Consider the following 26,517-nt stretch of genomic DNA (forward strand, 5'->3'; position numbering starts at 1 on the left):
GGCTGCAGGGAGGAAAGACTCTAGGATCTAACCACAGCCTTGAACTCCTCTTGAAGAGCAGAGGGCCAGGAGGTGCCCCCAGAAACGGAAAGGACAGGCTTAGAAAAAGAGAGGTTGGTCAACTGGTATTTGGTTATTGGGAGTCAGTGACCCTCTTTCCTTGCAGTTTCATAGAATTGTTAAAATAAACTAGGTGACTGGGAGTTAAGAAAAATAATGCAGATTGAGGGGTGAGGGGCTGCTTAAGTAATGGGGCTGAAGGTGTGCCCCCTCTGCCTTCAACTGGAGAGGAGATCTTTGTTTTGTTAAAGACTGAAAGGGAAGGAGTGGGTGCAGGGTGCAGACTTGGAGCGGTGGAAGGAACATTTCATTTTTAGGGACCAGGTCAGAGATTGAGGGCTTGGATAGGCAGAGCTTGAGAGGCAGAAGATGGAAGGGAAAATCCCTTTCTTCCATGAGAAGACAGAGGGCATATTAATTGAAGGGGAATGTGATTGTGAGCCTCATTTTAGGGGATTTGGGGCCCATCCCAGATGGATAAAATCATTTTGAGAACTTGCTGAAGCAGGAATGTGTTCTAGACCTCTTCGCTTGGGAACTTTTCAAGGAACTTACGGTCAGCGGGGTATTAGCCACAGAGTTTGCTGTGCTGTTCCAGCAGTCTGATGTGGTGAATTGTGTGTGTTCCCTCTTCAGCCTGCTATTTTTTACCTTCTTGTCTACCAAATTGCAGTCTTATATTAATAATCTCTTTGATTTTTAAAAAATTCTTTAGTAATAGGATTAAGTGACTAAAGGCAGCTATAAAACATGAAAGAAAAATAAGTACCACAAGTGCCAGGTCTAGTTTTCAAAATAAGGTCTACTTTCTTATGGTGTTCTTATGTATGAAAACAACAAACATCATGCTTTGCTATCTGGGTTATGGTATTTTTCAAAGCAGATAATTTCTAAAGTTCTCTGCAGAGTATTACATTGAATCTTAGATATACCCTTCTCAGAGTTATATCGACTGAAATCTGAATTTGGAACTCCATTTTCAAGTTTAAAGGGAAGTTTTCAAGGCTCTGAATGTACCTGTCTGGGCAAGTGATCTGGTGGCCTCTGGTGACCTGAGGGAGGGGCTCCAATTGGGACCCTCCATTAGGGCTTTGGATCTCATTCTCTGGGCTCATTTGTGGTGATATTCTTGTAAGAATGTGGTATGAATAAAGTAGAATCTTGGGGACTTCATAGATCCCCTACTTTGCATCATACTGTTGGTGAGTGACTGCCTGATTTAGAAGTGTTCGTTAGCGAGGGTCAGGGGATCAGGTCAGTTTGGGAGGTTGAATTACACTTAATGTTTAAATATCTTTTTTCTAAAGTTGTGAGCAGACAGCTATACCAAGTGAGGACAGTTAGGATGGTTTGTGGTAGAAACTGATCAAACGTCAGTGGAGTTTAATTTGTAAGCCATTGACAACCCAGGTCCACTCTCACCACTCTGATTCCAGATCGTAAACACTGCCCAAAGGGTGCTTGCCTGGCCTGCCCTAAGATCTCTCATTTGCTCTAAATTGCCCCATGTCGCATTTCCCCAACTCTGAGGGAAGAGGAGAGCACTGTTGTCATTTAGTTGTATCAGCCTTTCAATGAGAGTTTCCCTGTGAGTGTGAAGTTTGGTCTAATTTGAGATTCAGTATAGTTGATGCCATTGATGCTGTTTGGCGATTGTTCACAGAGTGCCCTTGGTCTAATTTGGATGATGTGCTGGTTCTTCCCAAACTTCCCTCACACATGTGCACTCTTATTTTTCAAATGGATTCACAATTTCACTTAAATAGATTTATCCTCATTTTAGGCAATGATATTTGTGAAATCATAGATTTGGTGTGTTAGGTATAATCAACTATGTATTAAAAATAAATTTGTAACTATTAAAATATTATTTCACATACAACTAAAGTCACCATTCACATCAGGGGTATTGGAACCACACTTTGGACAGCTCTTGATTAACAGATAAATGGTATAGATACATTTTGGTGATTTGACTTGTGATTATTACCTTTTTTTGGCAAGTATATTTATATTTTGTTTCTCATTAGTACTTCTATGCTGAAAGGGAGAACATAAAAGAACTATATATCATGTATTGCTGATATTCTAAATTCATATTTCGTGATAGAAAATTAGGCTGAAACAATTGGGTAACAGTTTTATGACATGTATGTGGTATACTTGAAAAAATTATAATCTTTGTAAGTGTAAAGGACGTACAGTATTTTTTAAAATTATTTTTAAGCTGTTATTAAAGTGAGTTCTAATATAGTTTCTGAAAGTGATTCTCAAGGAATTTTCTAAATTTAAAATTGTATTTATTTTGAGTAGATAATACATATAAATGGTATAAATTCAAATGATAAAAAAGGATACCCAGTAAAAAAATCTCCATCTCAGTCTTTCTTATTCTTGGACCACTTCACAGCCAGAGATGCTAGTTTCCAGAAAAAATTTTAAGAGGATTCAGGGAAATGATAATTTATCACTGTTTATTTTTTCTTTGAGGCATTGGACATGTGGTTCTACTTACTGTGATTTAGGCTTAGTATTATCTCAATTTGCAAGTTGGTAAAGACAACTTCATTTGTGGGTGTGATCAATACATATTATCATTTAAAACTCCCTTTGTGTGTGTGTGTTTGTGTGTGTGTGGTCTGACGCTTAGTAATAAAACTCTTTTAAAGTATGATCCTCTATCTTTATTTATCTCTTTGGTGAATCAAAGAGAATTTAGTTACTACCTGCAGAATTGCTTCCTTTTTTTTTTTTTAAATTTGAGGGTGACAAATGAGAAGTAGGCAATTAAACATGAAAGAAAAAACAAAATAGATGATCATGTTTTAAACTAATTTTTGTGGTATTGTGTCAGTAGACAAAAACCAGAGGTCCATGGTCGCATGTTAGGCATAACTTTCCATTCTAGAAATTGGGTTGTATATACTCCAACATATTGAAAAGTATGTTTATTTATATATGTAAATTTTCTGCTTTTCAGAGCCTACCAGTGTTGAGTGTACTGTGTTGAATGAATTGTAAAACGATCAGGGTTTGGTGGACCGGTGCTTTGTCTGTTTATTCACCCTTATTCTTTGGTGTGCTTCAAGTAGACTACATAGCTTGGTCTTCCATTTGTTAATCAAACTTTTTGCTAGACAAGACACTCTTGAGAGAATAATGCCTTTAAAGTTCTGAATTGAATAAAATTTGACATCTACGTTGAGCATCTAGTCTGGAAGATAGCAGATAAGTAGGTCAGAAAAGTTTGGGTGGATTAACAGTAGCCATTGTTCAAATACTCAAGGACGAGAATAGACCAGTCACCAAGCTACTTGGGCCTATTTTACAGATGGTGAGAATAATAATAAAAGGTTAGTGTTGGTGTTTCCAGTTGGGTTTAGAAGCAGATTTAACTGTCAGCCATTCCTTTTCAGGCCCATTTAGGAGATCATCCTTTGTCCTTTGGCACCTTACTCATTCAGACTAGTATATTACTCAGGATCCTTTTGGTTGCAGGTGGCAGAATAGTTTTAATTAAGATGGAATTTGTTGACTCATAACTAAAAAGGCTGAGGTTAGGTCAGCGGCTCCAGGGGCACAGAGGGTGTCGCAAGGACTGGTTTTGTCCTCTTCCTCTCTCAGCTGTGCTTTCCACGGTTGGCTTCATTCTCAGCAGAGCTTTTTCCACATGGAAGTAAAGATGGCCAGTGGACTCATGTCATCCTTGTACTATTTGTGATCCCAGATACAGGAACATGCCTGTTTTCTGTATTTCCAACAAAATTACCAGGGAATATCTTTATTGTCTTGGTTCAGGTCATAAGCTTTTCCTGAATCAGTAACGGGGCCCGGTGGGTGGAGTCCATTAGCCACCTTGGGCTGTGCTTAGCAAATGTCAGATGTATGGCCATGTGATCCACTGTTGCTCAGAGGAGAGAGTTCTAGAAAGGAAGACTTGCACCCAGACAGAAGTGATAGATGTCTGTGATAGTTGAGCAGCTACAAGTTACATTTGATAACAGTGTCCTTTGAGATGGTTTCTTTATTTCTCAGCTTTTGCCTTGGCTCCTAACTGTAATGTTCATATAATTCAAATACTGAGTTGCTGGTATGACTTAATCTGTAGACTAGAGAATACAACTCAATTCATGTTACCTTTGGGAACTTACTTGAAATTGCTTTAGTGATTGGTATAATAAAATCATTTTCCTAGGGTTATCTTATTTCTTAAGTAGTTTCTAACTCTGGATAATAACATCGGTAAGGGAGAAACTTGCCAACACTTCTGTGATACTGTCATACTAGAGTTAGTAGAGAAATTTCCATTGTTTTCATGTCTTAATCTTAGTAGTTAGAATAGTGAGAGTGACGTTTTAGGCAAACTACTATTCACTTGGGATATTAAAACTGTCTTGTTTTTATTTTGGGCCCTGCTTCTTGATCTGTAAAATCTTTGAAAATGACCCCAAAGTGCAGTTGAGGGGAGAACTGTGGGGGAGGGGGCCCTGGCCCTGAGCTGTGTACGTGGAGGCCTGTGGTACTCCATGTAACTCCCAGAAGTTTATAGGTACCAGGGAGGTGATGCTCGCAACAGGGCATTTCGTCTGGCCTTCCTCTTAGATTACGTGCAGTCTAACGCCTCAAAGAACGGAGACTAGACTCTGTGGCAGAACTGAGGCTTTTAGAAATGAGCTTTCACCTTATTTGGGAACATTGTTCAGAGAGTCCATAAGGCTTATGTTGCCAAGTCTTTCTCCACGTAAGAGGCCTGGGGCACAGTGTGTTATCTTTGATGAGTTTGTTGTATCTGTGGAATCCATATAGATTTAATATCTTATTATTGGTATATGAAGACATTTGGGAAGAGATAAAGAGAGACTTCTTTAAAAAGAAACATTGTATACATGGCCTCAGTCCTCCAGGAAGGTGGAGGCTAGTTCAGGAGATAAGAGGATGAGTCTGAGCTTGTGGAGAAGAACATAAAAGTTTGTCTGTCCTTCAGCTCAGGAGATCTGGATTTGAGTCCTTGTTCTACCACTTCACTGGTTCTACTATCTTGCTTAGCCTCTTTCCTCTTCAGTAGACTGGTAAGTTATATTACGGAGTTATGGGAATTAAATAGATGATATGAACTGGCTTTGAAATCTGTAAAACAAGGTTTACTTGTTATTTTTAAGGTCTGTACCTTTAAGCAGTGTTAAGCAGTGTTTTAATTGAGACACTCTGACTATTTAGATACCTTTATTACTGGTGTTTGTTAACTACCATTCTGTGTCCAGTGGTCTGCTTAACACTGTAAGGCAGGGGTCCCCAACCCCTGGGCCAGGACATGGCCGGTTAGGAACCGGGCCACACAGCAGGAGTTAAGTGGCGGGCCAGCGATCGAAGCTTTAACTGTATTTACAGCCGCTCCCCATCACTAACATCACCGCCTCAGCTCCACCTCCAATCATCAGGCATTAGGTTCTTTTTTTTTTTTTTAACATCTTTATTGGAGTATAATTGCTTTACAATGGTGTGTTAGTTTCTGCTTTATAACAAAGTGAATCAGTTATACATATACATATGTTCCCATATCTCTTCCCTCTTGCATCTCCCTCCCTCCCACCCTCCCTATCCCACCCCTCTAGGTGGTCACAAACCACCGAGCTGATCTCCCTGTGCTATGCGGCTGCTTCCCACTAGCTAGCTATTTTACGTTTGGTAGCGTATATATGTCCATGCCACTCTCTCACTTTGTCACAGCTTACCCTTCCCCCTCCCCATATCCTCAGGTCCATTCTCTAGTAGATCTGTGTCTTTATTCTCGTCTTACCCCTAGGTTCTTCATGACCTTTTTTTTTTTTTCTTAGATTCCATATATATGTGTTAGCATATGGTATTTGTTTTTCTCTTTCTGACTTACTTCACTCTGTATGACAGACTCTAGGTCCATCCACCTCACTACAAATATCTCAATTTCGTTCCTTTTTATGGCGGAGTAATATTCCATTGTATATATGTGCCACATCTTCTTTATCCATTCATCCGATGATGGACGCTTAGGTTGCTTCCATGTCCTGGCTATTGTAAATAGAGCTGCAATGAACATTTTGGTACGTGACTCTTTGAATTACGGTTTTCTCAGGATATATGCTCAGTAGTGGGATTGCCGGGTCATATGGTAGTTCTATTTTTAGTTTTTTAAGGAACCTCCATACTGTTCTCCATAGTGGCTGTATCAATTTACATTCCCACCAGCAGTGCAAGAGTGTTCCCTTTTCTCCACACCCTCTCCAGCATTTATTGTTTCTAGATTTTTTGATGACGGCCATTCTGACCAGTGTGAGATGATATTGGATTGTTGTAGGAGCTCAAACCCTACTGTGAACTGCACATGCGAGGGATCTAGGTTGCGCACTCCTTATAAGAATCTAATGCCTGGTGATCTGAGGTGGAGCTGAGGCAGTGATGCTAGCGCTGGGGAGTGGCTGCAAATACAGATTATCATTAGCAGAGAGGTTTGACTGCACAGAGACCATAATAAATCAACTTCTTGCAGACTCATATCAAAACCCTATCAGTGGGGCTTCCCTGGTGGCGCAGTGGTTGAGAATCTGCCTGCCGATGCAGGGGACACGGGTTCGAGCCCTGGTACGGGAAGATCCCACATGCCGCGGAGCAACTAGGCCCGTGAGCCACAACTACTGAGCCTGCGCGTCTGGAGCCTGTGCTCCGCAACAAGAGAGGCCGTGATAGTGAGAGGCCCGCGCACCGCGATGAAGAGTGGCCCCCGCTCGCCGCAACTAGAGAAAGCCCTCGCACAGAAACGAAGACCCAACACAGCCAAAAATCAATCAATCAATAAATTTAAAAACAAACAAACAAAAACCCTATCAGTGAGTGGCAAGTGACAATTAAGGTGCATCTTACGGAGTAGACTGGACATAAGCAACACACTTCAGGTGTCACCGTCTCCATCACCCCCAGGTGGGACCATCTAGTTGCAGGAAAACAAGCTCAGGGCTCCCACTGACTCTGCATTATGGTGAGTCGTGTAATTATTTCATTATATATTACCGAGTAATAATAACAGAAATAAAGCGCACAATAAATGTAGTGCACGATAAATGTGATGCGCTTGAATCATCCCGAAACCAACCCCACCCCCCGGTCTGTGGAAAAATTGTCTTCCACGAAACTGGTCCCTGGTGCCAAAAAGGTTGGGGACTGCTGCTATAAGGAATATTCAAAAGGTATACAAAACAGAGTCTTCAAGGGGCTCTATTTGGATAATGAGGCCAGACTTTTACATTGGAGAGGGGAAAAAACCATGGCCATAGCACAGTACACTATAATAGATAACAGTGTTTCTGCTTGGTATAAATACTAGCAGTTCAGAGAAATGGGAAGAGAGGACCCCTTAGAAGGAGCTGCTTGGAGGCGGGCTATTTCAGTTGAACTGCAGAGCACTTGATCGGTAGTTATTAATCACCAAGTATATGTGGAACTAGGCTAAATCTTGTGGGAGTTAGAGAGGACAAGCAATCGTCCTCATCATGCTGTAAGAACTTCCTGAGTAGTTGGGGAGGTGAGGCCAGTATGTTTTTACAATGCAAGGCCGTGTGTACAGGATAGGCCAAATGCTGATTGAATGGTGGCAACAATAGGGTAGGGTTTGGGACAGGGACAGACTCTTCTAACCTGTGGGAAGTTTCAGTAACAGACTGAATGTGGAGAGTGGGAATATAGGGCGGGGTGCCAGGAGAGGAGGTTGGCGAGAACAAAGGTGTGGAGGAGTGAGAGTACAAGAGGCGTCCTGGGAACAGTGAAGGACCAGAGTGGGGAGATAAGAGTAAAAAGAAGGAAAATTAAATTGGAATCAGGTTTTATAGAGTCATGGCTATCAGGGAAGGTGGTAGACTGGGAAGATACTGAATGACTTGGGGCAGGGGCGGGGGGTACATTTTGAACAGGGAAGGGACACGGACATGATCTGAGACCAGTTAGCATTTAAGTTGATTGGAGTTGGGAGTGAGGTTTGACTAGAGGCAAGAAGCCTAGTTAAGGTTTACTGTCAACCTCCATCTGATGAAATAGGCACCTGTTTTGGGGTAGTGGTGGTAGAGATGGAGACCCATGCGTGGGCTCTCCTGAGGGAAGGAATTACCAGGACTTGGTGCAGAGTAGGAGAGAAGGGCTGGAAAAATCAAAGGCTAATCTAAGGTCTGAGCATGAATGACAGGTAGACAATTATAGAACCAGGAGGAAAATGGGACGTTTAGGAGAGGGAAAGGTAGAAATTTGGGTTTGATTTTTAAATGTGAAACCCACATTCAAATGCTAAAAGAAGCCCTATCTGGTTCCCCTATTCATTTCAGAGATAAATAGATGTCTAGAGATTAATTCTCTATATTTCTAATGTGAACAGAGCGAACAGGCTCTCTAAAAATATCTAGGAGACATTTAAAAACTTGTGCCTGCATCCTCCTCCTCTTCTTCTCTGGGTAGTTCTTGCCTCACAGGCTACTGTAGCGCGTCACCTTTCAAACTTGTGCCCGTCATGTTGGTCTTGCTTTCTGCTCCAGGAGCGCTGTTAGTCTGTACCATGTCACTTAGCTCTTAGAGATAAATTTTTATGTTTTTGTTTTCGCTCGTGGTTGGTTTTGCAGCCCACTAGGCTGTGATTTGGTGTAGTGGATCAGAACACCTATCTGTGAATCTACCTTTCTGTTCAGAAAGGTCAGAGGTTGACCAACAAATGCTCTCCTTTACTTTGTACATTTGCCAGCTATTAATATACCAAAAAGTTTGTTTTGTTTTCAGGATGTACTGCCTCTAGAAAAAAAAATGAGGGTTTTCTCTTTGTGCCTTTTCCTTTTCCTCTGAGCAAATCTCTGTTGAGCAGCTGCTGTGTTCTAGGTGCTGAGGTAGCTCATAAGAAGCTCAGAACATCAAGAGGCCACAGTTTGGTTTGCTACTCACAGTATGAAGTAGCCCTTTTATTATTATTTTTAGTACCAGCCTTACCTTTCAGAGTTTCAAGTTTTTCTATTTTAATATCTTGCAAGCACATCCATGTTCACCTTGTCAACAACTTCTTTAGAATCAGTCTTGGACTCTTATCTTTCATCTCCTTTTATTCCAATCCTAAATTTCTTTTTTTTGTTTTAAGCTTTTTTGTTTTTAGTCATGCTTACTGAGATAATATTTCATTTTATTTTAATTTGGTTTGGTTCGGTTTGGGCTTGTGGGATCTTAGTTCCCTGACCAGGGATCGAACCCGGGCCCCGGCAGTGGAAGTGCCGAGTCCTAACCACTGGACTGCCTGGGAATTCCTTCCCATCCTAAATTTCTTAATCTGTATAGAACACTTAATCTGTACCCTCAACGCTGCTGACAAGGCATTCAGCACTCAAATGTTCATTGACTCTTAATGTTGTGATTTCTCCCTCCCCTTTTTTTTAAAAAAATAAATTTATTTTATTTATTTGTTTTTGGCTGTGTTAGATCTTCGTTGCTGTGCGCAGGCTTTCTCTAGTTGCAGCAAGCAGGGGCCACTCTGCATTGCAGTGCACGTGCTTCTCATTGTGGTGGCTTCTCGTTGTGGAGCACGGGCCATAGGTGTGCGGGCTTCAGTAGTTGTGGAACGCGGGCTCAGTAGTTGTGGAACGCGGGCTCAGTAGTTGTGGAACGCGGGCTCAGTAGTCGTGGCGCACGGGCTTAGTTGCTCCACGGCATGTGGGATCTTCCGGGACCAGGGCTCAAACCCGTTTCCCCTGCATTGGCAGGCGGATTCTTAACCACTGCGCCGGCAGGGAAGCCCCTCTTTAATTATTTTTTAAAGGAACTAATCTAGAATGAATTCTGGAGTATAGTTCTGTGAGGTCTGAGTTTTCATTTAGGTACAGTTAGGATTATGTTTAGTAAATGGATTTCTTTCTGTTTATCTGTATTAAAACTTGTGTGCCATTTTGCATTCCCCTTAATTCCAAATTTAAAATCTCTGTCCATTTTATGAAAGCGGAGTTAACTTTTAATAACTCAGAAGAGCTCAAATGCCATATATGTATTATTTATAAGCTTGGATATTTAAATTTTTTCCTGCCTCCACAATATTCATAAAAACGTTAAGTCTTAGTGATTTCTGGGGAGTCTTATTTATTTCTACCAAAATGTCCTAATCCTAGGTGGTGAGGTTTTCAGCTTTTTGGGAAATGTTAATAATTGTCATCATAGCAATACCTTTCTATGTTGTGCGTCACCATCTTTTATAGAGTGGTCTCAATTATCATGAGTCTCATCTCTCATGTGTTTGACTCTTAGGCAGCATGTACTTTGTGGTGTAATTGATACCTCTAAACTGCCTTTTATGGACCAAATTAGCACTTTTCATTATCTACTGATGAGCAGACATATCAACTGATGGCGTTTGTAGAGCTACCTACCAACCAGCTGTTCAGTTTTAACAACACTTTCTTAACTGTGTGGGTGTAATTTTTTGAGGTTTTTTTCCCTGGGCTACCATAAAAATAAGTGGCAAACAAAATTGAAAATGCAAACACTGAGTAGGGATGCAAACTTAGTTTTCAGTCTTAATGATATCATTGTCTTGCTTGTATTATTAGGTGGCCCAAAATGATGAGTAAATCACGTCACAAAGTTGTTCACATGGCTGTTTTAAGCCATGTGATTAGTATTGAAGGAAAATAATGGAACAAATATATGAGCAAAATGATCAAACTGTATTAAAAGTTATTTGTAAAACCAAGTTAAATTAGGAATTTTATAATTTTTTGCTTTGTGGGAACCAAATACCCTTTTTAACGTGTAATTTGTTCTACCTTCCTACATACTGACTTTGGGTACACTTTTATAGGAACACATTACGTACTAAAGTTGAGAAGTATTTCATTTCCTTGGCAAGCTTTGGGATAATTTTCTTTTACAAACAAGGAAACTGTGGCTCAAAACACAAGCCTGTGAGTTCTTATTCCAAGTCTTCACCTACATGTTTAAGGGTTTTTTTTGGGGGGGTGTCGTTCTTTGGAAAAGAGAAGGAACTTATAACTGGGGGGACTCTACTTTGTGAATGTGTTTTATTTGAAAATTGGTGTGTGTATTGATTGGTGTATTTATTTGGTGTTTGGAAAATTTAGGGTGCAATGCTCTTGGGAGTAGTACAGCTGAAGCATCCTGGGAGAGAACAGAGGTACAGCGAGCGGCTAGACATGAAAGGTTGGCAGCTGAGAGGGCGTTGGTTCACAGCGTTGGTAGTGCCAGAGTCTCCAGTGCTGGGCTTGAAATTGAGACTGTGTAATACACGATCTATTATTTTTCTGTTCATTCAGTAAATAGTTATTGAACGCCTGATATGTGCTGGTTGCCATGCTAAACGCTGGAGATTAAACACTCATATTTTCTACCTTCAAGTAATTTCGTGGGGGTGATAGACAAATAAATATTTACAATGTAGTGTGAAACCCTGATAGAGAAGTACAGGAAGCTATGCAAACAAATATTTTTCTAATTTACAGTTTCCGTGAAACGAATGGACGTAAATCCTGAAATGGCTAGGCAGTGAAGCTGAAGGGCAGAGCTTGAAGTCTTAGCTGGGCTCTATAAAAACAATTTAGGAGTTAACTCAAATATGTTTAATTTAGTTTGGCAGATGTCTGATTTTGGAGCAGACCATGCCTATTCCAATTTCTGAGAATATCATGCTTAAAATTTGTTTATAAAAGGTACTATTCTATTGCACTAAAAGAAAAATTAACTTAGACCAACCATGTGTGTTGGTTCTTTGTTTGGATTTAAAATCTCTTACTGACATGCTAATTATTTTGCCTGTTGAATCAAGTCTAATAATAAAAGTGACCTTTAAAAAAAAAGTACTTTTCTGGTACAGCCACTTTGGAGGACAGTTTGGTGGTTTCTTACAAAACTAAACATTACTCTTGCCATAAGATGCGGCAATCAGGGCTCCTTGGTATTTACCCAAAGGAGTTGAAACTTAGGTCCACACAAAAACCTGCACATGGATGTTTATAGCAGCTTTATTCATAATTGCCAGAACTTGGAAACAACCAAGATGTCCTTCAGTAGGTGTATGGATAAGGAAAGTGTGCTTATATCCAGACAGTGGACTAAATAAAAAGAAATGAGCCATTAAGCTGTACACGTATAGGGGCAACGTATATATGGGAAATCTCAGTGCCTCCTCTCAATTTTGTTGTAAACATAAAACTGCTCTCAAAAATTAAAGGATTAGAAAAAAAAAGTACTCGTGGTGACTAAGTGGTGAGTGCTGTCTCAGAACTATTTCTTTCATGTTTGTGTATGGGTTCTGAGTACAGGGAGGTTTATCGCATTGCCAGACACAGTTGGCACGGGACTTCATCGTGGGTAAAAAGTGACCACTCCAGTGGCAAACCTGGAATCCAGCGTTCACCTTCACATCTGGTTTAGTTATGGTAAAGATGGCTGTCACAGTAATTGCCCAGCTTTCCTCCTAGGAACTGAATCCAGTTAGATTTTTTTCACAGAATGGTTCTCCTTGAAGCAGGTTTTGTTTTCAGACAAATAAATCAAAAGAACATTAGGACACTCCCTTTAGGACTTAGAAGTTTGGTCTCAGTCAGTTTGTTATTGTAGTGATTTTCAAACCTGTTTTTACCTTTGGCTGCTTTCCACTGAATCCATTTGAAAATGCATTAGTGGAATCCTTCTCTCTGAACAGGGCTTTCCCAGGGTTCTCTTTCAGATTATTCCATTATACTTTTCTTGTGCTTCCAAATAGTCTGTAGAAATTATTTTTCCTTGGGGCATACTGAAAACTCTCTCAGTGTTAATTAATTGACCTTATATTACTAGTATCTATCATTTATAAACTTAGCAAACTAAGTTGCTAAGATTCGAAAATATCGATGGATTTCAAGGGTGGGGCATAGAAGTTCAGCTGGTAAATTCCAAATGCCCTCTGTCCAGCTTGGGCTCTGCTTTTCTGTTCCTTAACCTTTTGCTTACTTTGTTGTCTACTGACTGTAGAAACAAACATGTCTGGATGGATAGGAGTTATGGTTTGCATTTTTTAGGTTTTTTTAAAAATTTGAGTTAAAGTTCTCATACCATAAAAATCACCCTTTTAAAGTGTGTATTTCACTAGCTTTTAGTACATTCAGAGTTGTGCAGCCATAACCATTATCTAATTCCAGAACATTTTCATCACTCCCAGAAGAAACCTCATATCACTAACAGTCACTCTCTATTCCACCCTTCCCCCACCCCCTGGCAACCATGAATCTCCTTGCCTATTCTGGACATTTCATAGAAGTAGAATTAAACAACTTGTGGCCTTTTCTGTCTGGCTTATCTCACTTAATGTTTTCAAGGTTCCTCCATGTTGTAGCATGTATCAGCATTCCTTTTTATAGCTGAATAATACTCTGTCATATGGATTTCCCACATTTTGTTTATCCATTCATCATTTGGACATTTGGATTGCTTCCATTTTGGGGCTATTAAATGCTGCTATGAACATGTGTAAGTTCGTGTATGGACATACGTTTTCATTTCTCTTGGGTGTATACCTAGGAGTGGAATTCTTGGGTCATGTGGTAACTTTGTTTAACTTTCTGAGGAATGTTTTCTATCGCTTTGGCACCATTTTACATTCCATCAGCAATGGATGTGGGTCTGAGTCTCTATATTCTTGCCAACACTTGTTGTTGTCTATCTTTGTTGTTATAGCTATACCAGTGGGTGTGAAGTAGTTTCTCACTGTAGTTTTTTTTTTTTTTTAATAACTTTTATTTATTTATTTATTTATTTTTGGCTGCGTTGGGTCTTCGTTGCTGCGCACAGGCTTTCTCTAGTTGTGGCGAGCGGGGACTACTCTTCCTTGGGGTGCCAGCTTCTCATTGCGGTGGCTTCTCTTGTTGAGGAGCATGGGTTCTAGGCACGCAGGCTTCAGTATTTGTGGCACTTGGGCTCAGTTGTGGCTCACGGGCTTAGTTGCTCCACAGCATGTGGGATCTTCCCGGACCAGGGATCGAACCTGCGTCCCCTGCATTGGCAGGCGGATTCTTAACCACTGTGCCACCAGGGAAGTCCCTCTCACTGTAGTTTTGGTTTGCATTTCCCTGTTGATTAAAGATGTTGAGCACCTTTTCCTGTGCTTATTGATTATTTGTATATCTTTTTCTTTTTTTTTTTTTTTTGACTGCACTACACAGCTTGTGGGATGTTAGTTCCCTGACCAGGGATTGAACCCGGGCCACGGCAGTGAAAGCGCCGAGTTCTAGCCGCTGGACCAGCAGGGAATGCCCATTATATCTTATTTGGAAAAAATGTCTATTCAAATTCTTTGCCCATTTTTTAATTGGGTTATTCATCTTGATATTGATAAGTTGTAAGAGTTCTTTGTGTATTCTAGATACTAGACCCTTATCTGATATATGATTTGCAGGTATTTTCTCCCATTCTGTGGGTTCTCTTTTCATTTTCTTGGTAGCGTTTGAAGCACAATAGTTTAGTTTTGATGAAGTCCAATTTAATTATTTTTTCTTTGGTTGCTTTTGCTTTTGGTGTCATATCTCAGAAACCATTGCCCAATCCAGGGTCAAGAATACACCCACTTTCTTCCAAGAATTCGATGGTTTCAGCTCTTACATTTCAGTCTTCATTCCATTTTGATTTAATTTTTCTCTATGGTATGATTCTTTTGCATATGGATAGCTCGTTATCCCAGCACCGTTTGTTCAATATGACTTTCTTTTTAACTTTTTTTTTTCCCCCTTGCTTTATTTACCATCAGTCCAAATACTTATATTAATAGTGCCTGCAGATGTGCAAGGCATATGATAAGACTGTGAAGTAAACAGTTTACAATAAGAACTTGTCTTCCCTTTGGGTCTTACATCTAGTTGAGATTGATGGTGGCATATATACATGAAATCGTTAAATAGTGTATGATTCTGTGCCAGAGGAGTGGTGGAGAGAACAGAATTCATTAGGAACTGAGAAGACTGAGTAAGTATGTGGGCAGAGAAGTTCATAGAGAAGATAAAGCCATTGACCTTAGATAAGGTTTAGATACAGAAAGACCAGAAATGGTCAGAGCAGAGCTTACTGAAGCAATTAGATTCTTTTGGCCCCAAGTATGTATGGGATACCTTTTAGACAGATTTTAAAATTTTCCTGGATTACCAAGTATTCTCTTAGCCTAAACTGTGTTATTAGAAATTGGAAGCACCTGATACATACTTTGTGCAGTTGTATATAGAAGTAAGGGTAGTTTCTATTTTGGCCACCCCACATTGGATTGGGTACCTTATGGGCACTCTCTCCAGTTTACTTATCTTTTTACTTCTCTCAGTGGTTGTCATTGAGCCAGACTTACTATATTCCCTCTTCACAGTCCCTACAATCTTCTAGATTTCTTTTCTTAAAACTCTGGAAAAACTATTCTTGTCATGGTCACTGATTACTTCTGTATTGTAGGTCAGTGGTCAGCTCTCAGCCCACATCTTACTTGATACATAGCAGCACATTTAACGCAGTTGGTTACTCCCTCCTCCTTGGCACATTTTCTTCACTTGGCTTTCTGAACACCATATTTCCTTGATTTTCCTCCCACACCAGAGTTAGTGTTTCAGTAGTCTTTGGTAGTCCTCTTTTCCAGTTCTACTTTGTCTTGGTCTCATAAACTTGGAGTTCCCAGGACTCCCTCCTTTTATCACTTCTGTGTGTCTGCCCTGACTCTCTCTTGTTGATTTCATTTAGTATCATATGTATGCCAGTAACTCACAAATTTGTATCCAACCTTGACCTTACTCTTGAACTCCAGGTTTATATATCCAACTCACTCTTACACATAAGCACTGGGGTGACTACTCAACATCTCAGCTTTCACAAGCCCCAAACTGAACTCTTTATGTCTCCCTCCCCCTCATAACTGCTCAGCCTTTAATCTTTTTCATCTGAATTGAAGACAGCTCTGTCTTTCTGGTTGACTCGGGTTGAAAACCTTGGAGTCATCTGTGAGTCCTTTTCTTCCCTCATACCCAGTCAAAATCCTGTTGGCTTTGCCCTCAGAATATGTCCGGAATCCAACCACTTCTCAACACCTCCACACCTAACACCCTGGGCTGAGCCACTGTTCTCATCTGGATTGCTGCCACAGCCTCCTGACTCATCTTCCTGCTTCTGTCTTGTACTCCTATCATCAGCCAGAATGACTGTATTAAAATGTTACATCAGTTTATGTAGCTGTTCTGCTCAAAACTTTGCAATGGGCATTCCTATTACTCAAAGAAAGTAAAAGGCAAAGACTTTACAGTACCAGAAAGGCCCTACAAGATCAGGACCCCCCCTGGTCTCCTGGGCTTCCTCTCCTACTGATTTCCTTTGCCAGAAATCTACTTTAGCCACACTAGCCTCTTTGCTATTTCTTGAGTAATCTAGGTATATTTCTGCAAAAGGGCTTTGTCCCCCTCAGTCTGGAATGCTTTCCTCTGTAGGGGAGGAAAAATAATTTTCTTTCTACCCTTGCAAGTTCTTGGCTGAAAATACTATATTAAAAGACAGATTAACCAGTGAAAAACAGACAGTTTGTTAACACATATACCTCATGTGTATGTGGGAGATTCTCAGGGAAAAATGAGTAACTCAAAGAGGTGGCTTAGAATTCAGGCTTAAATACCATCTTCAGCTAAAGACAAAAGAAAGGTTGGTATGGGGAGGCCAGTAATGGAGAGGTTACCAGGAAAAGCACAGTAAACAAGAATAAGGTTTGTTATACAGATCTAAGTCTGAGCTGTCATCATGATAAAAAATTTCTTTAGAGGTTTAGAGTCATTCTTCTCTGCCTGGTACAGAGAGGGAGATACCCTTACAAATGGAGATTTATTTTATAAATTTAAATTTCCTTTACCAAAGGGTAACTTCTACTCTGTTTTCAGAGCTTCTGTGTCTGCTGTTTCTCCGAATAATCAGCTCAGAATCATTCTTATGCCAAAGAAGATATTTTGGGGTGGCATATTCTGCTACCCTTCACCCCCCGAGGTAGCCACATGGCTAATTCCCTCGCTTCTTTCAAGTCTTTGCCCAAATGTCACTTTCTCAGTGAGGCCTACGATGTCCACCTGTTTAAGATTACAATTGCTCAAGCCACATACACTCCCCGTTTGTTTTACTCTGCTTCCCCCAACCCCTGCCAGTGCCACGTATCCTTTTTTGTCATACTGTATAATTGACTTACTTTGTGTTTATCTTCCTCACCAGAAGGTAAGTTTTAGGGCAGAGATTTTTGCCTGGACACTTCTATACCTGTCACATAATTGAGTGCTCAATAAATAGCTGTTGAATGAATAAACATCCTAAGGCTACTGTACTTTCGGGCTTTTTTTTTTTTAATTTGGCTGCGCTGGGTCTTAGCGCAGCCAAATTTCTGATGTAAATTAAAGTTTAAGAACCACCGCTATGAACAAGATTTCAGGAGCCAGGTCTGTTGCTTACAGGTGTGGATGTGTAGATCTATGAGGTAATTGACAAGTATAACTGAATTTGTTCTCTCTTGGTTCTTCTCTTTCTCTTCCTCCTCCCTATTTCCTGAGGAAGTAGCACAGGGAAAGAGGATATAAACTGTAGTAACTTCCAGTTGATTAATTGTGTGTGTCAGGGTCCCCAAGACTACCTTTAGGTTCTAGTGATTACCAGGAGGATGCACTGGACTCAGCAGGTGGTCATACCCATACTTATGGCTAACATTTATTACAGCAAAAAGATATAAGGCAAAAATCAGCCAAGGGAAAAGTCACATGGGGCATAGTCCAGAGGAAATCAGGAGAAAGCTTCCAAGAGTCCTCTCCCAGTGGAGTCACACAGGGCACGCTTAATTCCCTAATACCATAGGGTGGTAGGAACCCTCCGGTTCCAGGTCTGCTCGCAAGGTTGACCCTTGGCTGGCATCTGGGAACTTGGATTTCAGGAGGGTTCCTACCCCCTAACTGGTTAAGAATGGCTCACTATTGCTTACACGTGGGGATATGTTAACTCTTTTCTGCGTATTTCTCTTTTCACTGTTTTCATCATGGTATCCAAAGAAATTTGTTTTTTCTTCTTTATGTAGAACATAAAGCATTTAGATTTATCTCTCTTTAGGAAATTTAGTAATAATCAAAATGTGAGAATAACTTGGACAGTTTAAGTGGATTGAGTAAGTGAGTTTATTCATGTAGGCATATTTTCTGAAAAATGCCTTCACAGTATTATTGTCTCCTGATTTTAGTAATTACAAAAGTGATTTATTTCATAGTAAAATTTTAAAATTTATTCCAAACAATAAAAAATTAAAATAGCTTTCTTAGTATTCACTTGAAAAATATTATCTATGAATGTGACCATCTGTTCAAAGCAGACACTGATTTTTCTTCACTTCCATCTTTCATGTTCCAAAGGGCCAATTTGTAACTTGCCATTTTGGGTTTGCTTTTGTGAATAACCAATCTTCTTCCTTTCTTTCTTTTTTATAGGTCAAGATGCTGAATTATCAGGGACGCTTTCACTTGTTTTGACACAGTGCTGTAAGAGGATAAAGGATACTGTTCAAAAATTAGCCTCAGACCACAAAGACATCCACAGCAGTGTTTCTCGGGTCGGAAAAGCCATTGATAAGGTATGGTGTTGAAGGGGGTGTCTGGTGTGCTTTAGCATCGTCCTTCATCTCCTGTCACTGCTTCAATAACATTAGCTTTCTCAGATTATTTTCTGTTGTTTCTTTTATCCTTGCTTTTAATAAACTTTTGCAGATCTGGTTTTACTATGTTATTCTTAAAGTTCCCTGTTGCTGTTATTTAAAAAACAAAAAGAAAACAAACCAAAAACCTTCTCTTTTTACAGCCTTGTCTTTCACCCATTTGCTTAAATGATTACCGTTCCTAGTGTCATGATGAGTAAATTTCCAAGCAATTTTAACTTACTACGAGGGAGTTTGTTTCTAGAAGTAACTTTTCCTACTTCCTGAGTAATTCCCAGGCCATGACTCTGCCTCTGTTATGGGATGATTAGGGTAACACGCTTGCATCTGTCTCCCCTGCATCATCCTAACTCTTGTTGTCTTCCTGTGACCATGCTAGTCACTTGTCTCCAGTGTTGCTTTCTGTGTGAGTGGGTTGGTTGCCAGCTAGCAAGGCCTGTCACTTGTATTGGGTGATTTTTCTTTTTTAATTTTTATTGGAATATAGTTGCTCTTGTGACATCTCTTAGATCTTTAACTTGGTGGTTTTCTTTTAAGCAGTTTTCACTTTTAGCACTGGGCCAGTTTTGCCCTTGGAGTTCATAGTCCTAGTGGCGACTAAGAGAAGTGGCCTAATAAGGTTACTGTGTGATACCTCTGACTATTTCAGAGGAGTTTGAAATAGTCAAACACTGGGGAGTTTGTGACTGCTTATGGACATTTTTGTTCACACATTGTAAACTTCCGGGAGGGTAGGAAGAACTTTTGGGGACAGCTGTTTGTAGCAAAACCAGTCTTACGAGCTGCTCCATCTGTATACGTGAGAACAGTAGCTGTAACGTAGAAACTCGTGGAATCCAGAGAGTGGCTCTAACTCGTGCGTAAGTCTGTTAGAAATAATCCTACAGAGCGGTAGGATTGAAAAGCGAGGCTCGAGGCAGCCTCAGTGAGCACTAGATGCTCGTAAGGAGATGTGGTTACCTGGTAGGTACGGTGGGACAGGATTGTGAGTGGTGGGGCTCTGGGGACTGTTTGGGTAGCTGTGCCCTCAGAAGTGTCAGTGACCTTTCGGAGAGCTCTCACCACTCCCACAGCGCTGCGGGCTTCGCCTCAGCCAAAGAGGCAGAGGAGTGGTGTTGGCGGCAGCAGCCTCATTTTGGGGTCAGTGATGGCCGTTGCCAGCAGAGGCTGGGAAGGCAGCAAGTGTTCTCTGAAATAGCTTTGAGGTTGTGATGCCTGTTTGTTCATTGCAGGGGAGTGAACACAGCTTTGGAAGTGGCATCAGCCTCAGACTTCTGGGGGCTGTGGCGTTGGATGCGGTCAGCTGGTACCTGAAGTGATTGTTGACGTGTACTACTTAAAGACCTCCTGGAATGGTGATGGGGGCACTTTAGAGGTGGTCTTAAATCACTGTGGGTGAGGAACCCTCTGTTTCTTTAGGGTGAGGTAACTACTGGTGGTGTTGAGGAAGCTTCGGATTTTGGCGGCTGACAGCGACCAAGGCGTTCTAATGATGGTTCAGACCCCAGGAGGTTCCTGGAGGCATTGACCACCAGGCTGCCTGCAGTTAGGCCAGTGTCGGGGGGCAGCAGGACCAGAACATGCCATGACAGTGAGAATAGCTGAAGCTTCCAAAGCAGCCGATCAGAGAAAGCATCTGAGAAAAGATCCCAGATTCTGGGAGTAGGTAGGGACGGCCTCAGCAGTCGAACCTCAAGTGTGCGGACTACTGGCCACCAAGATTTGGAACATTTGGGCAAATAATTCGAGAGCCTTGCATTCTGCCACTGGTAGGGTGACCGTACGTCCTCATTTCCTAGCTTATGTCTTGTCCTGTCATAATTATTATCAGAACCCTCTTTTACTCTTGTCCCCCAGCTACTGGTGACTTGCTAAACATGTCTTCCTCCTGATCTGGCAAGTCTTTATAGATATTCATAAGGGTTATCATATTTTGGCTAATCTTTGAGACAAAGTATTTAAATGTATTTGGTGCTAGAAATGGAAGTATCTTTTTGAGATTGGATAACAAGGGAACACATAGTGAGTAATCTATGTTCTGACTTTTTTAGGGAGGATGTGTTTGAGGTGAATGTTGCTAATTAAATATTTTAATTTACTCATTTCTCTTCTGAGGACATTTTTCAGGTACTTGGAAGTTATAAGGGCTTTTTCCCGTAATTTCTTTTTTTTGGTAGGTTTTATGTTCCTGTGAAAGTAGTTTAGGTTCTAGGTGACCCGGATTCTAGATTCTTCTGATCTATCATATGAAATAAGATCATTAAGTTGATACTGGTGATATTTGTTGAATTATAGTCCTGGGGCACAGCAGAAAGCTTGGATCTCTTAGCCTAGTTCGCTAACATTTTCCAGTGCATTCTCTCCCCTCTTTTGGGGTGGGGGTGGGGGGCATCTACTTAGCCTCAGCTGTAAACGAAGCTGTTACCCTGCTAGAGCTACCTAGACCTTGTACATGAGCTTCCCATGCATATGAGGAACTCTGTGTTGGCTGTTGTTGTCTAAGACTCCATTGCCTTGTAAAGTCTTCCTGCCCTTCTAGTTTGCACCTAGTAAATTTGCGCAAGCTTCCGGGGCCGCCTGCTATAAAGGCTGGGTGGACTTGTGTGGACTGGTAAACAAACAGGGTGAAGCTGAAGCCATTGTGGCTCAAGCCTTTACACACCAAACAGCCTTGAGTAATCAACTGGAATGTCATCCAGCGGCCTGTGAGTACCATGTTATGGACACATGTTCCCACCCTGCTGAGAGGAGGACAGTAAAGAAGCAGGTGACTCCTTTATGAGCAGGTTGGCTGTTGAGTGAGGAACTTCAGTAAATTTTTGACATGCTTAAATGATTTATTTTTTCCTTTAATGTTTCAGTGTTCCTTTTAAAGTTCTTTAGTCATCACTTCGCTGAAAAGGTACACAGAAAAGAAGTTTATGATGTTAACCAAGACATCTTCTGGCTTTTAATTATTGCCAACATAAAAAGTTATTGAAGATTTCTGCTTTAACGTGTTGACTATTTCCAGATGCTTGTCGTATAATCATAGTTTATAATATATAATAACAACAACCATTGGGTTTTGTGGTAAAATTTTTTTTAAATGTGTTTTTAGCTTTTATTTTATAATTTTTTAATTCCTTCTCTATTTTAAGAAAATCTAGAATTCTCTCCTGTTTAGTGTATTTTATTTAGTGTTTTACTTAGTCTTTTGACTTTTTAAAGTTTAATTCTTAAGAAAAGTCAATAAAAACAATTATTGCTTTAGACTCCTGTGTGTGTGTGTGTGTGTGTGTGTGTGTGAAATAGTGCTAAGATTTTAATGTGTCTAAAATTTGCTGTGGGACAGTGGAAAGTGAAACATACAGTTCTTTAGAAGATTGTGGTCTAGTTTGTTCATGTAAGGGTGCTTTTTGTACGCATAAAAAGAACTGGAAAGATTCCGAGGCAACATAAAGTAAGTTTGCGTAGGATGGACTCTGCTTACTATAAAAAGGAAAGGGAAGATCATTATGCTCTTGATTAATCAAAGGTTTCTGGAGTTGATATTTTAAATTTGATTTGGAAGAATGGGTAAGATTTAGAGCAGCAGAGCAGTGAGGTGTGGTTCTTCTGTGGCCCCCAGAAAGGAGCTGAACAGCTGAGAAAATGCGTGACTCCTGTTAAAGACTCTCAGGGACTGACTGGATTGGAGCGGCCGCCCTTGTCAGGGCTAGGACAAGATCAGGCTGGGGACAGGCCAGTGATGGAAGGCCTCAGGATTTGTTCCAAGGAGATTAGGCGGAAAGGGAGGGAACGATGAAAGCATTTGAGGGTTTGCTTGCCTTTGTTAGATAGGATGAAATTAGACTAAGGAGAAGTCAGGAGTAGGAAAATACAGCTCTCACTTAATGGAGTATTGACCATGTTCCAGATACTGAGCTGAGAGCTTTGCATACATTTATAGCCCATGATGCAGGTACATTATTCCCATTTCACATATGAGGAAACTAAGATTCCAGGTGTACAGCTTGGAAGTGGTGAATCGATGTTTGGGAAAAGGTATCACTCAAGAGTTTGTTCTTAAACACTGTGCTGTGCTAGGAAATCAGTTAGGCCGTTGCAGGGCTGGTAATGTTTTAAGGGGGAAAATCTTCTGCCACCAGATGGAGCATCTACACTGGTGAGGCAACATGATGATTGTTAAAAAATGGAGTAAGGCTATAAAACGTGAAAGAGAGAATATTTTAAGATAGTTCTGGCTGAGCCGTTTGGAACTGCCTTTTATGTAGGTATGACTGGGGTATGAGGAGAAAAAGATACTGGCAGGAGAAAATTTGTGGGGGTTTAGCCTTAAAAAGTCGTTTGGTTTGAGTGGGTGAGGTCAGATAAGTACTGGCTCTAAAGTTCTTACTATGTAATGGATAAATCCTTGTAGTAGAGAGACGTTAACGAAGGAAGGAGATTAAGGAAGGAAATGAAGGAAATTAAAAAGGCTAGAAAATTTAGTCTAAGATGAAAAAGCTAAGTTTTGAGTTCTGAAATATAGGCAGATAATTTGATTTATGTTTTGGGTGGAATTTTTAGAATTATTGAAAAGGAATGGTGAACAAAGTTATAAAAAGACAACAGTGACGAGAAGCTAGGAACAAATTCCCTGAAAATAAAACATGTCAAACTAACCGCCTTCCCCCCGCCGCCACCAATTACTAGCAAGACATTTAATAAAAATCTCATATTTTTGTGGTCAGGATGGAATATGTTCCTTTTTAAATTATGTGGTTTGAATAGGAGCAGCGTGTTCTCGATACCCTGTACACTTTGGCCACAGTGCTGCATGGTGTGAGGATGGGCCTGAGCCATCCAGGCTTGGCCACCTTCGTTTGCACCAGGGTGGGTACCTCAACGTCGTTACCTAGGATCTTTCTCATTAGAGCCCTTATGGAAAGAAGCGCTGAAAATACGTGAGCCCTGGAGTGATGAGTAGCCCTTGAAAGAATCTGGTCTCTTGTGGGAAGCAAAACCTACATGTCGCGAGAATAAGGGAGGGGAAATCTTTTGAGACCCATTTATCCTCCTGTCTACCCCTGGTTACCTGTGCCTCTTTTTAAATCCAACTTGCTTGGGCAAAAGAGATTTCTGTTTGTAGGAACCAAGAGTCCTGACTTAAGCAGCTGGTTGCTCTCTGGGTCTCTTCACTTGTACTGGGCTTCAGTTTCTGTGAAACAATATTGGTTTTGCCCTTTTCAGTCTGAAGATCATTCTCAGAAGAGAAGATGAGTTGAGTTCCGCTTTCTCTGCCATGTGTCCCATTACGTTATTAGTCTTAGGCTCTGAGCAGAATGAAACTACATTATTTACTTGGTAATGATAATTATTTGTTGAATTACAGTCTAGTCCACAGAGAAAAGCCTGGACCTTTGCAGTCAAGTCTCAGATTAGGATACAGGATCAGAGAGCCCCACTGGATCTGGAGGGGGTACAAACCCACTTCTGCCTGAGTCTAGATGAAACAGCTTGCTTGGTCTAGCATCCAAGTTAGGTTGGGTTGAGAGGGGAAACAGACCCTATACCTATTAAGCTGTGCCAACTAATTCAGTCTGTAATTGTATTCAAGTGATTTTAAATTAATGAATTCATTATTAATGCCTCTGTTAAAGTGCTTTTGTGTTTTAATTTTTATTTACGTTTTCTAAAATGAAGCTCTTTTAAATGTAGAATCAGAAGATTTGGTGGCAAGGCCTGGCCCTCAGATTCAGCATCTGTGTTATTGAAGGCTTACCATGGGATAGGTACTGATAGTAGTAGATATCTTCATGTACATTATTTAATTTAGTCTTTAGCAACACCTTGTGAGGTAGAGATAGTGGTCGGCATACACAGATGTGAAAACTAAGACTTTGGTCAGGTAACCTGCCTGAGATCACAGAACTAGGAAGCAAATGGAAGAGCTGGGATAAAAGCCCAGATTTTAAGACTTTGAAGAGCCTTTCCCAACTGGAGTTCTTTGAAAGAATTAATTCCTAGTACCCTGAGGGCACCACTGTATGTGTGAATTTCTGTCCTGTGCCTCTAGACTGGTAAGAGGTATGTGCCTTCTTTGGGAGAATTAGTAAAATAGTCGCTCAGATTTCTGTAGTTGGTTCAGATAAGGAGGAAGCTGGGGAAGCAGATTGTGAAATAGCATGTAAAATAATTGTGAGGGACAGGGATGCAAATGTGACAGGTGGTTAGACTGTGGGGCATTTTAAGGATCTTAAAAGCCCAGCGGAGTAGTCTGGCACATGTCTGGCCACGCCACATGACTCCCCTTTGTTTATAAAGAAATAATTTATCAGTGTGCACCCCCTAACCACCCCCCACCTTCCTTCACCTGGCTAATCTACCTATCTCTTAACTTTGAAAACTAAAGGAGAGGTATGAATATCATGCAGAGGAGAGACTGGAGTGTCTAAAAGGAGCAGCATTTATAAATGCTCATTATGAGACACTACTAAATTTATTTTCCAACCCATAGTTGGCAAAGCACTGCTGTCTGGTATATACCTACATACGGATTATTTTATTACAAGGCGTATACCTCATCATCACCTTTACTAAGTTTACTAGTAAAAATTTAGCAATTTTTCCCTAAAGGGTTTATAACAATTTATAGTCCTACTGAACATATATAACAGTTTCTGTTTCCTCAATTCTTACTTACACTTGGTATTATCAGACTTCTAAAAAATTTAAATCAATCAGATGGATGTAAAATAGTATCCATTTGTATCAGTTTGCATTTCCTTCATCATCTTTGAAGTTGAGCCTCTTTTTCATATGTTGGACCATGTGAATTTTCTCCTTTGTGAATTTCTTGGTTATTTGTCCATTGTTTTCTACTGGGTTATTTGTCTTTTTTATTGATTGGTAGGAATTTTTTTTTAAAAAAACCTCTTTTGGATACTAATCTTTTTGGGGTTGCAGTGAAGTAGGTATCTTTTCCCAGCCTGCATGGAACCAGAATCCAGGTCTTTTTGTTCTCTGTTAAATATTCTTTGCAGTTTACCTCTCACTGCTAAATCAGATTAACTGGGTGCTTAGAAGGGAAGTTGATTCCTGGTGGGTGCAACAGTAGCACATAGTTAGGTTCACAGGCCAATTTTTCTTCAAAAGTAGATGGAGAAGTTTAAAACAAATTAACAGTATTAAAGAATTGGCACTTAGGAATTAAAACAAATGCTGAGTTTTATCGTGTATGGTTGTCACTACCTGCTCAATAATTATAATTTCATAAAATGTATTTCAGAAATGGATTTGTTTCAGATGGTGAGCAATGAAAGCCAGTCCTTAAATCTAACCAATTTGTAAGCATGTTCATGATACGGCAGAGAGGTAGGATGGTTTTAGATATCATGGTTTCATAGCGATGGTCTGTTAAAGTTATTTACTCCTCCTCTGCCTAGCTTCCAGATTTTAAAACTTTTAATCCGTCAAAAATGTTAATGATACTAAAAGTACATGAGGTGGTGTACGAATTTATATGTCCTGATTTCTCTTTTTAAGCCGTAATATATTTTCTAGGCGGACACACCCTTGAATGTGTGCTTTTTTGCTTTTGATTCTTTTTTGAATCCTGCCTTCACATTTAGGAACATCTTTCCACTTTTTTTTTTTCTTTTCCTTTAAAAATATAAAAGGAAGAAGTATAGTAAAACAGAAGTGGTAATAGACAGATGTTTCTCTTCACTAGCCACTTCTTGGCTGGTTTGCGGTGCTGCTGATTTCCTGGGCAG

The 26,517-nt window shown here is 40.4% G+C and overlaps 1 protein-coding gene across 1 annotated transcript in view; it reads left to right on the forward strand.

Moving 5' to 3' along the window:
• The window catches only part of RMND5A (required for meiotic nuclear division 5 homolog A), a 59,976-nt gene that overhangs the window by 1,821 nt on the left and 31,638 nt on the right, over nucleotides 1-26,517 (forward strand). Inside the window, exon 2 of the mRNA XM_061211046.1 lies at nucleotides 18,555-18,697. Within this exon, the coding sequence (XP_061067029.1) occupies nucleotides 18,555-18,697 (143 nt within the window). The remainder of the gene's footprint in view (nucleotides 1-18,554; nucleotides 18,698-26,517) is intronic.

Source organism: Eubalaena glacialis, chromosome 14 (genome assembly GCF_028564815.1).
Source record: "Eubalaena glacialis isolate mEubGla1 chromosome 14, mEubGla1.1.hap2.+ XY, whole genome shotgun sequence".
Taxonomy (NCBI): domain Eukaryota; kingdom Metazoa; phylum Chordata; class Mammalia; order Artiodactyla; family Balaenidae; genus Eubalaena; species Eubalaena glacialis.